Source organism: Sipha flava, unplaced genomic scaffold (genome assembly GCF_003268045.1).
Source record: "Sipha flava isolate LNK unplaced genomic scaffold, YSA_version1 237_pilon_pilon, whole genome shotgun sequence".
Classification (NCBI taxonomy): domain Eukaryota; kingdom Metazoa; phylum Arthropoda; class Insecta; order Hemiptera; family Aphididae; genus Sipha; species Sipha flava.
The window spans coordinates 240,650-256,991 of record NW_020272879.1 but is presented as its reverse complement, the minus strand read 5'-3'; the positions used below and the strand labels follow the sequence as shown (position 1 = coordinate 256,991).

Genomic DNA, 16,342 nt, shown 5'->3' with positions numbered 1-16,342 from the left:
ACTCGTCCGGTCGCAGATAACGAGTCTTCGATTCCGGTAGTATAACGCGCCTTTTTTCTTAACCTGAAAAACAATAATCCGCACCGCGCGTCTGCTCACGGTGCGCGTTCGTCTTTTCTCCGCACGTTATAATTTTAACGGTTGTTAACAAACAACTTTCAAATCACATTTCCCGGACAGTTTTCACCCAAACTCTGGATAGTAGACGTCGATTGTAATCTAAAAACAAGTGAGTACTCTCTACTATTATAATAATAATAATAAAAATAATAATAATAATAATAATAATAATAATAATCACCTTGATGTGATTCGCGATCGCAGAACATTTGAAGTCGTCCTTGTCGCCCCTCAATTGTCCGACACGCATTTCAACTGATCGGTGTTCCATTGATAACATCGTATTATCAATGTTTTTTAATTTTTTTCTTTAGCGACGTTCGAGTTGATCGTAATACGTCCGTCTAATTGTTACCGATGATCTGTACGGATGGCATCGCCACTCTTTGGTTAAATCGAAATAATATTCGTTGTCCGATGAAACAGTTCACGACCGCCGCGGCGTAATAATAACATTATCATAATGATATTATATTAAAAGAGAGATAATAGCTTATTGATAATGAAAAATGCAACAGGTAACAACAGCTCTACAATTCACCTGTTATACCTCTATAGATTTATAAACTTACGAGTTATTTATAATTTACCTTTCGATGATTACTGATTTACGGCTTTTAGTGGCGTGAATTTAAATTTGTTCGGGCAGGAGGAAGGGGTTATTTAAAAATAATACGATCTAAAAACTTCCTCTTTATAACTACTAACATCTAAAGGTATTTATAGTTAAAATAACCAGTCAAATAAAATTTTCCTCTCAACCCATGACAGTTTAATATATATTGCACTTTTATCACAGAAATTTTAATTTTCTTTATTTGATAGTTAAACCAGCACCTCATCAGGGATAATTAAATAACCTATTTTTGTTGATTGAGAGCATAGCTAAACTTTTACGTTTTCACGTTGAATACGTTTGGATAATTTGCATTGTTTTTACTTATTATCTGCGTAACTGTACACATACAAGGTAACGATTAATGTCTCTATAGCCGTTACCTGCAATGCTTTAATATAGGCTTTAAAATAGCTTTTAATATGGTATTCAACATAATACTTGAATAAACTAATTATTAAACTATAATATTCATAATAACACTCGCACAAAATACTAAACATATTATTTTTAAACCGTAATTTTATTAAATTATAATAAAAAAGGAAATATTTCTTAATCGTATAATTGTATAATTATGTAATTATCTCCTAGCAGCTAGGACTTGACCATTTACGTGTATCAATATTTTTACCAGAACATTTTGGATATTGGGTTAGTTACTACCCGAAAACGTTTGCTACCGGTAAATTCGGGTATATTGGTACCCACTATTGCTCTCCATGGTCCGGTCTTAATCAATCCGGTCCGGTCTAGTACGGTCCTAATATACAAAAATTATTGAATCATCGATTTGGTCCGGTTCAATAATTTTTAGGAGTAGTTCGGTTCAGTCCTCAGATCAAATGCATTATTTTCAGTCCGGTCCGGTTTCAAAAAAAGTAAATGAAAATTAGTCCAGCCGGTTCCAATTATGAGGTGACCTGCCATTTGATCCGGTAAACGATATCCGAAGATAAATGATCTGCAACATTTGGTCCGGTGAAAACATATCCTGTATCAAAAATATCCGGGGCAAAAATATCCGATCATTTTTTTTTTTATTGTTATGCGAAATATGAACAATTCAAACAAATAATATAGTCTTATAATCGAACATTTTTTAAACTAAAACATGTTATTTTTAGGTAAAATATTATATATAATTCAGAATATAAATATCTCTATAAGTCTTTAAACTATAAAATTAAAAATTAAAATAATATAAAATAATTTAATTTATATAATATAATTTTGTACAACATTTTTTTAAATGTTTGTCAAGGTTGTTATACTTACGTTTTTTTGCAGGATTAATCTCACCAAAATTAATTTTCTCGATTTTTGCCTCTTGCAGCCCTTGTTCTTTCTTCGAGAAGTTGATAAATTTCCATACCGTGGTATGGTTAGATCCTAAACTTGTATTAAAAGCATGATGACAACCTTCAACAGCGTTATTAGTAGTCCGAGGGAAATCCATATATACATAATTGTAATAGTTCCACATTCCTAAGGGAAACATTGGATTTTTTCTTCTTCTACGAACTGTACGCTCAATCCAAGTTTCTTCGAAATAATATTATTATATTATATTATATTTTGTCTGTCTGTATTATTCTTATAATCTAAGACTTAACGATATCATACTAATTTTATTTGAAACAAATTTAAACGTACATAATATCACTTTTTGAAGTAAAAAACATTTATATTAATTATTTAAGTAACTATTTTAAACAAATTTGTTAATAATGAAAAATTATCGGATATTTTTCCCCTGGATATTTTTGACACAGGATATGTTTCCATCGGACCAAATGTCGTGGATCATTTGTCGCCGGATGTTATTTAACGGATCAAACGACGCGGAACCCAATAATGGTACTTAAAATCTAAATACAAATATTGTGTACAGGTATTGTTATGTAAACAAATAAAACGAAAACTACAACTTTAGGTATATATTTATTTATCAAGTCGGGTAGTCCGGTCCAGTGTAATACTAAACGCATCATATGGTACGGTCTGGGCTAATACAGACTGAACCTTACGGAAAGGTGCTTAGTGTCCAAAATGTTTTAAGATCGGACTGACAGTCCGGACTACGGTCTACTTTATTAAATGTTATTTAATTATTGATCCGGTCCGGATTAAAAATAATATGAAGCCGTCGGTTCGGTCCAATTTTGGTCTTTGATTAACGTTTAAGTGTGGTCCGGTCCGACTTCGGTTCTCTGGTAAAATTTGTAGTCCGGTCTGGTCCTTAAAAGAACGGACCATGCAGAGCACTACCGGGTAGGTATTAACTACATCAAAACAAGAACACTACTCGTCATAATATCACTTCGTAATTTATTTTTCTTTGGCCCTGGGCTGAGGTTCGAACCTAAAAATCTTTTTTTTTAGTACGCCAGTGTTGGTGTTTATCTGTTATTTATTTCATAGCGTTTTTCTAATTGTACACGATTCGAAACACGCGTTGTTGATATAATTGAAAAGATGAAATATTATTTATTGCGAGTTGAGACCTATCCAAAACTATAGTGACTTCAGAACTATAACCGTATATCACTATCATAGACGTGTCTACGGTGAAAGTCTAAAGTGTATGTGCTGTTACTACAGTTTTCGAAAGGCACCGGTCAACCGAGTTCTAAGGCAGGGATTATGACTAGGGCTGTGAATGTAACAAAATTGTATATGGAAATTGCGCACCAAACACTAATGAAATATGCTTTTAAAAATCGATTTTTTTTTTAAATTACAAATTTTAACTTGTACGTTATGACTTTCAATTTTGAAAAAATATTGGTTCATTAATGTAATGCTGGTCGTTTAGACTGCTGGGATAATTTTCAAGATCTCCAAATGAAATTAAATAAAACTCGAATTACGTGTTGAAGTACTTCAAATTTGTATGAAATATCTAGAAAAAAGCTTACATATAATTAAAATACACCGGTCAATAAGTCGGATCTTCTTATGTCTTAATTCAAGATTGGAAAATCAATTGTACTAAAAATGATGTTGTTTACATTCGTATTTTATGGTTAGTATTAAGATATCGTTTTTATAAATCTATCTCTAAACCTTAGCAAAGCGCAGAATAGTAGTATACTTATACATATTGAATGTTTTATCTTAAAATTCTCATTACTCAAGATTTTAATTATTTAAGTAATAAAAGCTCTGATTTTTATGTTTTTAAATTAGTTACGATAGTATATTGCATACGAATGAGCTTTCATTAAACATTTAAGTCTAAAACTATTATTTAATATTTAAAGAGAAGTGATATGAACGCGAAAATAGCGCTTGTTTGACATCCGGTTAGGTTAGGAGTTCGTACACCTATTCATTATTTGATGTTATTCTAGTATCCGAAAGTTAAATAGAAAAAAAGATCATTGTAAAATCTATCGCTTCACTGAGAATCTATAACATTCACATAATAAAAATTAGTACAATGTAAAGTATCTTAGATACTAATCTACTTTCTATTAGAATATGACGGAGCATAATTAAAATTAGTCTATGTTTAATATGCCTTTCTATGATAACGTTGTTCTATAGTATTTATATTTCCATGATATCTAATTTAAATTAAAAATCATTATTTAGATATTTGATGTGATATTTACTATACGTCTTATTTGTATGTATAATGATTAGAAAAACTGAAAGTATCATAATTCACAACATATTGTTTTATAATACTTCCCATTGTTACTACTAGAAATTTGAAGTATATAAAAATATTTTCCTTTGTCTTGTTATTTTAAACGATTTGTCATGAGGTCGTGGACGTTTAATTCGAATCACACATTAATGAAATGTAAAGAGTAAGATGCATAAATCATCTTATATCGCTTCACCCGCATTTGCTATATTAAACAGTAATAGTGATGTACTATTTTCTAAGTGTGAACACGACAATTAAATAATCTCACTCAAAATCAATCCTTAGTACGTTCACCGACTTATACGAGTATATAAAATATTTTGTTAGAAACTGATTTATTTCTTTTCTATATACATACGAGTATTTGTAATTTTTCGCAAAAACGTGTACACATGTATTTATTATGTTGTTATTTATTTACTCAAAAAACTCTTTTTGACTTATACAGAATAATTTTGTTAAATATATATTATCAATGTACTAAAACGTAAATTTGTTATGACAGTACAATGTAGACATTTATGTTACTAAAAAAAATTGACACTGTTGTATGTTATCACTATTAATTGTTTAATATACTTTTGTTAATAAACATAAACTAAAATTGTTATGAGTGTAATATCGTTGGTCTTCGTCTATTCGATACTCCGTCGGTTTCACGAAGGAAATATTAAATCGTCAACTATGTGAACCAGTCCATTGGTCGTCATTATGTCGGTTTCGACTATTTCTGCGTTGTTGACCTAGAATAAAGATTATAGTTACAGTGAATAATTTCCAGAAGATCAAAAAGAAAGAACCAAATTCTTAAAAAGCGTTTATTTGTATTGTACCGTGAACTTGTTGCCCCTGTTCACGATGCGAACGATTTCATTTTTGGTTTGTATTTCATACTGCCAACGTTCTTTGAACAATTTCGTTGGTAGGATCCGATTGACTTGATGGTTGTTCAAGATTTTTTGCAGATGTGATGGATTATTGAATATCCTATTCAACTCGATATCTCCGAGTTTCTCAAACGCGTAGTCCGTTGGTATGAAGAACGTGTTTTGGCTGCCGTAAAACTCAAACGACGTCCGAGGTGTGACACCCAACAAGTTCATCGCTCGCGTGTACAAACTGCGTAAAATAGCCTATCTTAAAAAAATTTTATTCACTCCTCTTTAAATATAAAAACTGTTTTGCCCATTTCATATATTATACAAATTTGAATTAGATATACCCATTCCTTTACGTATTATCGCTTTTATTATTCTTGTGTACGAAGTACATGCCATTAAGACAATAAATAATATGACCAGTCTTGCAAGACTATTATGTACAAATGATGGATACAATATCTATGATATGTGTATCCGTCGGTTGCGCTCAATATGTAACGATTCAAATAAACAAGTGCATCATGCATAGTACATACACAAATTCCGTGCCTCCCCGACCAAGTGCGTAAATTTTCTCAATTAGAATGCAATTGTACTACAATTCTGTGTGTACATTAAGTGTACACTGAGATTTTGCGTACGAGATAGCGATTTTGAGGAGGTGGTATGTGACCTCGACAGTTGTGACGGCAAGGAGGATTACCTGAAACTGTTGTTTCCCTTTACGAGGTCTTCGACGCATACTACCGGAGGATAAAGTACTTCGTCTACCACGTGGACGACCCCGTTGTAGCCGACTGGTGTTTGAAAATCGAGTCGGCGTCCTTCGACTCCAAATTCGTTCTGGACACACTGAAGATGTAGTCGTTTCCCGCGGATTAAGCTCTCGACGACTTTACCGTCGTAAATATTTTCGGCTGTTATTAACTCTTTTCCCACGTGGAAGTTCACAAACGACCTAGCGACACTCGAATCGGATTGGATGTGATAAAGTTCCATGGTATTCATGCCTATAGTGTACGTACAGAAAAAGAAAAAAAAACACGTTTTGTCAATTATAAATGTATATCGCATTATTGGGTAACGACCGGTTGTCATCAATCTTATACATGGGTTTCGTATGTGATACATAGTATAATGGGATTTAAAAAAAAAAATGTTTATGAAATGGTTTTCAATATTTTTAGACACTCAGTACGTATAAATTACAACTCACATTTTATAGCTTTGTTGGTCGGTACAAAAGCGGTTAGTGCATTGACATTTTCAAATGTTTGCGTAAGTCCAGCGATATTTATGATCCGAACGAATTCGCTTAGTCCTAAATGTTGCATTATTTGCAACATCGATCTCCCTGAAAAAAAAATAACATCCATAAAATATCTAATAACAGGCATCTATAACACAATACAATCTTGATGAAACGTTTATGTTGTTACAGTATGGCATGATGGTAAATTTTATTTTCAATAACATATTTGTTGTAAACGATAAAAATATTGTTCTGTTATTATAATTACTTAATTTGCTTTTATTATATTAAGTACATGGAATAATACGCTGTTTTATGTAATATATTCCAACTGTTTACCTTCCTCGGTGCTTAGAGCGAAATTTATTTGATACAGGATCCCGTTCGCCGAAAATTTCAAATCGTTACCGATACAATGTCCCTGTACCGTTATCGAGTTTATCCCATCACAACCAAACTTGACATAATGTTTGTTCGCTAGACTTTTGACGTATAGATCTGCAGTAACTGCACTCGGACAAACAGGTGTTGGCAGCAGGTGTTTTAAGACAAATGCTGTGTGATGTCAGATAAAATAATAATAATAAATAAAAATTATGGATCATATTATGTATTTTTTTTTTATTATTATTAATAAATAATTTGAATGTTTTCGTAATTTATTGTAGAATACTATTTTATAATGATTATCGTTTAATTATACAATACCAAATTGAAAAATAAATATTTGTATGCAATAAGGTGTAAAACTGAATTTTTTTTGACACCTCGCCATATGGGTTTATAGATTTTGAAGTACTCAATTATTTTGTGTTGTAATAAAATAACTTCCATTTTGAATGTTAAGTGATATAATTATGAATATTTCGTTTAATATGCTATGATTTTTATACATTGACAAAATCGATTACTATTATTTTTATTACTCGTTCATACCTTTGGTGGTTTTGTCATGGTTTTATCATGCGATTTACAAAAGACTTTAATCTAAATTTATCGTTAAAAGCACTTTTTTGTGCACTTGTGCACCCCATTTTGGAGTATGGGGCTATAATTTGGGACCCTCATACTGCTGATAAGTCAAGACAACTTGAGAATGTCTAACGCAGATTTCTTCGTTATGCTAGCCTAAAACTAAATATTCCGTGTACCCCTCACAATTATACGCTAGTAGCTTCAAACCTTGGCTTGATTTCTTTAGCTGAGCGTCGACGTATCACTGGCATTAAATTCCTTGCAGGTCTATTAAACAATGATATCGATTCACCTATCCTGCTTTCCTTAATCTGTTTTAAAGTCCCATCTTATTCATCCCGATCTCCAGCCTCCTTCTATGTTCCGTTCTCTACCACCAACTATATGGCTAATGAACCCTTAAGGCGTCTAATGTCGATTGCCAATGAAGATCCTGCCTTTGACGATTTGTTAATAACTTAACCACATTTTCATTATTTTCATTATTATTATTATTACTCTTCTTTAAATTATTGTACAAATTGTTACCTCAAATGTTATTTTCAAAAAGAGCCTAGCCCGTATAATAAAATAAAATAAAACAAAATAAAATACCTTTGCTAAGTGATTCATCGTTTAGTATCCTTCGAAGTTGGCTTTGTGGAAGAAGTTGTTGTAATGCGATATCGGTCGGAACCATAACCGTAAGTGACTGGAACGTTTCTTTTAGGCTCTGATGCATACGTGACATTTCAATCATTTTTGAAAATATCGTCAATTCTTTGTTCTGCAATATCAATATTATAATTCGTACTATCAATAGTGAAAAATATTAAATTTTCTTAGACCTGATTGATAATCTGTACTAAATTTCGATTTGTATAACTGTAAGGGTTTAGTACGGTGTTTATCAAATGCACCACTCCGTTTTGTGCGATGCGATTCTTTCGCATTAAGGTAACACAATTTATTGTTTCTATCTGTAAAATGTAATCAAATTTGTATTAGTGTTCTTCAAAAAAAATACTAGTTTAGATCATTGAATAATTTATAACATTACCGTTGCGATACACATTAATGTTGGTTAAAATGTTTGAAATAAAATTTATATAATAATTTTAAACATTTTAGATACATCATGAAGTATTGAAATACGTAAATAATGAATACATTTCTATAATTGTATGCATAACATTTCTAAAAATCATTTGTTCGTTTACATTGTTCGTGTGCACGATATGTACATTTTGAACCCATTAATTCAATGTACAACCTGTGATTTGCACTATATACATCATTACTATATATATAATACATCTTAACGTACACGTATTTCAAATTTCGATTTATGCTTCGGAAATGTCGCTTACTTTGGTGGAGTACTTATTAAACCTCAATTTCGATCCGCTGTGTAAGGTGTTGAACGTTTCGTCGACCGATGCGTTGTATGTTACGATCCTCCGAGGTACCACGTGGTATTTAAGTATCTCGGGGGCCGATTCGTACGACTCCAACGCCGCTCCGAGCGTACTGTCCATATTCTGATTGTATGATAAACGAATTTGATGAAATGGTCGGCGCAAAATTACCATAATATAGGGTCAACGAAATTACCGCAAAAGCTTCGTCGGTAGGAACAAACAACGTGTACGGGCCGCTTTTGGTGAAGAAATCGTACAAGCCGTTCTGTTGGACGTACTGGACGAACGTGTGGGCGCCAAGTTCTTGAGCGGTTTCCAACACGTTCTTTGGCGATTTCACTATGGAAACGTTTTTTGACAGGTTCATCCACACAAGAATTACTAGATGCTGTACAGCGGTAATGTTTAAACATGCTAAGTTCACTTACCTCCAGTGCATCCAGAACGGCCATTATTCGTCGACTTGAACCCCTCGCAGCAGTCATACCTCAGAACCCTACACGGGAGACGGGCATTAAAAAAATAAACAGATGGATAAGTTAAAATAAAAAAAGGACGACCGCGGTCGACGGGCTTAGGCGGGGTAGGGATAGCAACTCAACGTGTTCCGTCCGCAAGTCTGCTGCTGGCGGTTGTCCTGCGGGCTGCGCTCCCTGTACATGTACGCTCCGTTGCCGGACAGCACCTCCTCGAACGCGCACACGTTGGGCCTGGAAAACGAAACTGCGTGTAGTACTTTTGTATTGCCCGCGTATGCTATCGATCCCTCGCAATTCGTACGCCTAGGGTCGGATTTAGGGTTGTGGGGGCCAAAGAGCCCACATAAGATTGAAATGTAAGAGTTTTTAGTTGATCTACATACTTTAACACTTAAAATATTCAATTATATTACTGATGAGCTATTCCCTCATCGTGCTATTAATTTCTTATCACATCAATTTTGCTTATTGAACATAATTAATACAGATTTATAAAATGTTAATACAATTAATAAGTAAATACAAGTAACCTTTAAAGTCATTTCTTTTTTTTTTTATACAACACACACGAAATAATCTTATTTTTGAAATTCAAATTACTATTATGATGACTAACCCATCACTCAACACTATAGTTGAGTAATTATATTTATAATTAAGTAGTAGTAGTGGAAAATTGCCAATCCCAATCCAGTGATTCGCTTATCATACACAAATAGCGCCCTTTGTCAAACTTAAAAAAAAATAGAACATTTTTTTGCAAATTATTAGAAAAATTAAAAAAAAAGTAATTATTTCGTGAGGGCCTCTTATTAATTGAATCTTGTGGAGGCCCCGTGGGCCCCTACCTAAACCCAGTCTTACGTACGCTATGTACAATAAGGTTTTAGGGGCGAATCGTTGTGATTCCAGTTTCGTCAATTTCACACGATAACGGTAATATACGTGCGAGGCGTATGCGACTGCAGAATTAACACTCGTTCAAACGTTCCCGAGACGTTTTTTAATGTATAAAATGCACTGCGACCGGAAACGCGTTCACGCGTACGGAATATATTCCAATTACGAGTTTCGGAAATAATTTTAGATAAAGTTTGTTTTCCGCACGTTTTCAACCGGGCAGTTAGTATGATACAAAATCGTTGACAGAAAATGTTCAGTTTTATTGTTTAGAAAGTAGGTAACGCGATAAAAATTGATGTACAGTTGTGCGTTCGATGAATACGTTGCATTAATTGTTGTATATGGGCTTTAACGTAACGAATACTATCATAATATTGCACGTTTTACCACGTTCTGATGGATTCCCACAATACGGTTATTGTTTATGTTTTTGATTACATAAAATCTTATGTCAATCGTCGGTTTTATGTATTATTGTTTAAAGATCATAAAAATTAAGGATACGGTTATTGGTCAGTTTAAGTACCTGTTGCCTAGGTAATAATAACGGCTTACCCATATTTGTGTAGCGTAGTGTTTCTGCTGTGATAATTTCCATAAACCGCATCATACGTCAACATCAAACTCGTTAAAACAATAGTTATAATCATGGTTAACAATTAGTGTAGTGAACTTTTTGAATAATAAATTGGTTATGGTAATTACAAACTAGCGGGTGGGCTTTATATATGAGATTTTGACCACCGGAGAACTGTCAAAGTAATTAAAAAAAAAAAAAAAATAAAACCTAATGGATTCGTCTTTGACCCATATTGTTATATTTTCAACCGTAAACTTCATATTCCAGTATGTAGTATCCGTGATACAATTAAATGCGTGTCTTGTCACTGTGTGCGTATGCAATTGAACTGCATTTGGATCGTTTTGTTTTCATTTATTTCTTCTTTTGTCATGATTTTACATTAACCTAAATTGTTTCCGCCGCAGAGTGAACCATGAACCGGCCTATTTGGACATTGCCTTTGAGCAAACCTATGATCAACAAGCTGAATAAACTAGGATACAAATGTTGTGAAGATTTGATCGACTCACTTGGTATGATATTTTATTTTTATTTGATACTATTTATTCGTCAATACGTCCGAAGATGTATAAATACAATCTCTACAATTTATAAACATATTATTTGGGTACTATTATTTATTCTAAATATTTATTATACGATTCGATAGAATTAAATGTAATTATTTTTTTACGATCAAAAGTATACTAACTTTAAAATAATTGTTATAATGTTATAGATGACTCTCAACAAAAATCAAAATATTTGCGAAAACATTTGGAATCGGAATCTGATATTCGTGATATGCTTAAAGTTCCGAAACCCATGTGTGCTGCAGAACTACTTGTAAGTGAAAATGGAATACCAATTACAATTTGTTTATTGCCAGTTTAGAACAAAATATGTAGGATAGCTCAATAAAAACAAACACCTATATACGTATATAATATTGTGCTCTCTTTAAAGCCGTTCAAAGGATTTTTTATGGCCTGGGGCACATTAATTCTGGAGCCTTTCAACCATCACAATAATATACGAGTAAATAAGAAAAATACTTACCAAATTATTGGTAAATATAGTTTTTCAAACTTCAATAAATTAAGGTCATTTAAATGCAATGATACAATGAATTACATTTTTAATAACTTCTCAATAATATGATATATTACCAGTTATCACATTTAATTATATTTTATTTGTTCATAGATAATTTGTAAACAGCCATAGAACATAAGAACTTGAATGTTGTCACGTCGATACTTGCGATAACGAATTCTTACGTACATTTGAATAAAATTTTGTAATTATGCCATTTTTGACACTTCGGCATCAACCATAATAAATTTTAGTTATAACTATTTAGAAATTAGAATAAATGAAAATATAGCCTATACGAGCCTTACATAATAGTGCTTAAATATAAATTTAAGTTAATTTATTAATATTTCATAAAGAAAAATAGTTTAGAAATAATATCATATATTAATATCAATAATTTTTAATGGGTAACATCGAGTATTTTTGATCAATCTGAACTTTAAGGAGGCTTCATTACATTTTTCTTGACTGGGCCTGGAGCAAAATAGTTCTGGCGACGGCCCTGGTTCTCATGTTTGTAGAAATTAATTGTTAATTTATTACTTTTAGTTATAAATTATAATATAACAATAAATCATACATTTTATGTATTAAAATAATTAACTATTAAAGGAAGAAGAATGTGATTGTATAGCTACTTTCTGCAAGGCTATAGACGAGCTTTTAAACGGTGGCGTTCAACTTGGACGAATAACGGAACTGTCTGGAGCTCCAGGATCAGGAAAAAGTCAACTGTGGTAGGTATATTTTTATAGTCCCAATTAATTTTCACTTCCAATAAACTGTATTCTATTTTAATTTGATCTGTCATAATAATTTTTAGTATGCAACTCTGTGTTTCTGTTCAAATACCTATATGTTTCGAAGGCTTACAGTCCGAAGCCATTTATGTGGACACCAATTCAAATTTTTCACAACTCCGATTAACAGGTACGTACTTTACGAATAAATTATTCTTTTATATATACTTAGATTTAATAACTGTTATTTTAGTATTATTTTAATTAAAATATGAACTTATAATATGTATGTGTATAGGTTTATTGATTCGTTCGAATTTTCGGACAGAGATTGCTCATGGTAAATACTTGAATAAGATTCGACATGGAATAAAATTATTTTGTTTCATTATATTTGTCGAGCTTTGTATACCTAATACATTTTAATTTAAAGTCTTATTTTGATCTAGAATAAGTAATCAATACAAAACATAAAAGATAAATATTTTATAAATCTTTTTAACTTTTCGTGTAAATGTATATTTCGTTTATGCAATTATACACGCATTATACACAGGTACAATAAAAATACTAAATTCGCATTGTGCAAACACATTTTAGTCTTGCTATGTTTATCGACGTATCTTATTTGTAGACTTGATGTTATCAAGTGGCTCGTTTGTTTTCAGAAATGATTGACGGTTTCCTTGACCATGTGTCTAAAGTGTTGTCGGGACCCAACGATTTCAAAGGAGCCAACAGCGAATTGCTAAAGAGTTTGACTGCCGCTAGCATGCTGAGTAAAATACACAGGGTTCAAATGAATGACCTAAACCAGCTGCACACTTTGTATACAATACTCGAACAGCATCCAAACGTATATTATTTATTATAACGAACAATCATAATTTTCGTATACAATTTATTTTATTATTGTTATTGTTATTATAAGTCGCTAGTGTTGACGTGTTTTATCTTGTCGTTTCAGGTAAAATTAATCGTGGTGGACAGTTTTGTCATGCCACTGTACACAATAGAAAATTCGACGAGAAAGAACATGCTCGTTCACAGTGCTCTTGATTTATTACAATCGATCGCCTCTGAACATAATCTAGCTGTAAGTGATGACGTAGTTATTGTTATGTTTTAATTTTCACCATTAAACCCACTGCAATTTCTCGATTTTAATTATGATAGTAGATCTAAAAAAATAAACATGTATACATACATATGTGTACATAAAAGCTTTAATTTTGACGTAGAGAAAAAAATGGTTATTGGACAATATTGTTCAGTTTAGTCCGTTCATTTTAAGATGTTTACATACTCGTATGCGTTTTAATCTTATATTTTTGTTGCTGAAATGCGAACTGAAGTTTATTTACATGTGATTAAATATCAGGGTTAATTGTTTTTACAGAAATTGAATGTACTTCTTGAAAATGGAATGCTTTATTCGAGACCTTAAAAAATCCTTCAGATATTTTTACGGGATTGTTTAATGAGTTTAATTGGCTTATATATTTTTTTTAGGCTAATCATAATTATGAGTGTTCATAGACTAAATATTTTATGTAGACCTGTAATATTAACTGTTATAAATATTTACATACTATAAGTACTTACATATAAACTTAAATGATCTTCCTTTTCTTTTCATAACTTTAAACTTGTGTATTAATTTTTTTTTACTGGCCGGTTTTAATGAATATATTTTAGGAATTTTTAGGTTTACTATTTTAAAGTATTATAATGTAGAAATGAATAGGTTTAATCTTTTAATAATAATATTTTTTTTATCGGATCCTTTCTTCGATAGTAAGTTTTGGACCTACTGCAGGTTCCATTTTCATGAATATGTTCAGTATCGCTGTAGTGAGCATACTGATTTCTGTACTTGTTTTCGATCTGTAATTATATTAATTATTGACTCGACCATTGTTATCTTTTGTTATATTTTGGTAGTGGGTGCGCCCACTAACGTGTAGGTGTGATCTTGTATAAGAAATTCATATTACTTTTATTTCATTTTGAAAAATGTATAATCATTTTGATAACCGTATATATTTATATTGCTTTGGTATATTCTTTGACTAATTAGTCTGTCATAATAGGTAGTACTAACGAATGACCTGACTACTGTAGTGCACGAAAAGGGTACAGAAATTTCCTCGGCATTAGGGGAAACATTTGCTCATCGCGTTCAGTACAGACTTTTGTTGAGCAAAATTCCAAACAGTTCAAATGGGTATACGGCTTTATTGAAGAAAAGCGTGGAGCACAGCCGTTCTGCCGCTCAATTCGCGGTGAGTATATTATATTATACTGCAATGATTAATATTTTCATACACGCAGCATTCAACGTACATAATTTATTACTACCGATTAATTTAAACAATAAATTTGGAAGACAACATATTGTTGCGCACAGTTAGCTGATTATTTATTTTTTTCCTCGTCAAAGGTAAAAACGATATTTTGTTCTTGATTAATTTGATCGCTGTATAACGGTTACGAGTAAATACATATATTTGTGACCTATTATCATTTCATAGTTCTCGAATTCCAATAGTCATTGTGCGTACGTTTGTTAATTTGTTTTCTAGTTTAGTCAAATCGCTTGCACCTGACCGTTCAATAATCTCGAATGATTAAATAATATACACATACACACATGTATATTATACATTATATATATAACGTATATATATATGCAACTCTGGCGTGAAACTTAACTCACTGAAAAATTACAGCTATCACTCGTGGAATTCACAGTTATGTGATTTGATACGCATACTTTATTTCTAAAGTGCTGGACGATGAAAGTTCAGGGTTCTTACAATTTGAAGCAATTCGAGTGTTTTAAGATAATTCGAGGCTATAATAAAACTTATACTACCAACAGAGTCATATGTGTGCATGTTTAATATAAATATTGTCAATTTGACAAAATTATATGAATAATAATATACGCTGGTGAGTTGAAATCGAGTTTCCGTTCATAAATGATTAAGGTTATTATGAACAATTGTATGTATACATGAATTATAAATATTGTCAATTTGTCAAAACAATCGTTTAAACAGTAATATGCGCTGCTGAATTAAAATCGAATTTCCTTGTATAAATTATTAAATTTATTTTGAACTGTTGTATATATTAGATCAGGACTCAAAAGTTTTAAGATTATAATGTATTTAGACGTTTATTATTTTCGTTGCGATTAATTCTTGTGAATTTTCTACATTGTTTCGTGCACATCTAATCGGTTTGAATTTATGAATTAATTACATCGTGACACGTATGAAATATACGTTTTACCGCTAGCTATTGCGACGTCTAAACATTTATACTAATTATATTATAGTTCAAACATATTATGGGTAGCATTTCAATGCAGGTTTTGCATTGAACACAATTATTGAAGTACATTTGTTTGGATTTGATCGCTATCGGTCTAAAAGTATTTTTTGTTTTGTTTTACAGATTTCATCGGAAGGAGTGCGCGATATGCGTACGGAGCAACAGTAAAAAGAGGAATGCTGGGGAATTAAAAACAATAATAACCATTCCATTTACATTATGTATAAATAGTATAACATTATGGGTGTACACAGATACATATAAATATACGATAAATAATAATATGAATTACAAATAAAGGAAAATACAAAAT

At 31.7% G+C, this 16,342-nt stretch overlaps 2 protein-coding genes across 2 annotated transcripts; one reads left to right on the top strand and one right to left on the bottom strand.

Moving 5' to 3' along the window:
- Positions 1-140: 140 nt before the first annotated feature.
- Positions 141-16,291, top strand: LOC112683903 (DNA repair protein RAD51 homolog 3-like). Its single transcript, XM_025555099.1, has 9 exons — positions 141-229; positions 11,275-11,382; positions 11,589-11,695; positions 12,560-12,684; positions 12,771-12,877; positions 13,356-13,543; positions 13,655-13,783; positions 14,781-14,972; positions 16,153-16,291. Exons 2-9 carry the CDS (start codon positions 11,283-11,285, stop codon positions 16,195-16,197), a joined length of 993 nt encoding a protein of 330 aa, XP_025410884.1. The 5' UTR covers positions 141-229; positions 11,275-11,282; the 3' UTR covers positions 16,198-16,291.
- LOC112683901 (transforming growth factor-beta-induced protein ig-h3) lies at positions 4,827-10,970 on the bottom strand. Its single transcript, XM_025555097.1, has 12 exons — positions 10,843-10,970; positions 9,508-9,615; positions 9,334-9,401; positions 9,099-9,244; positions 8,855-9,025; positions 8,333-8,464; positions 8,100-8,271; positions 6,870-7,085; positions 6,495-6,632; positions 5,982-6,288; positions 5,231-5,516; positions 4,827-5,140 (listed from the first exon to the last, which is right to left on the bottom strand). The coding sequence occupies exons 1-12, from the start codon at positions 10,935-10,937 to the stop codon at positions 5,054-5,056; spliced, it is 1,926 nt and encodes a 641-aa protein (XP_025410882.1). The 5' UTR covers positions 10,938-10,970; the 3' UTR covers positions 4,827-5,053.
- Positions 16,292-16,342: the final 51 nt, after the last annotated feature.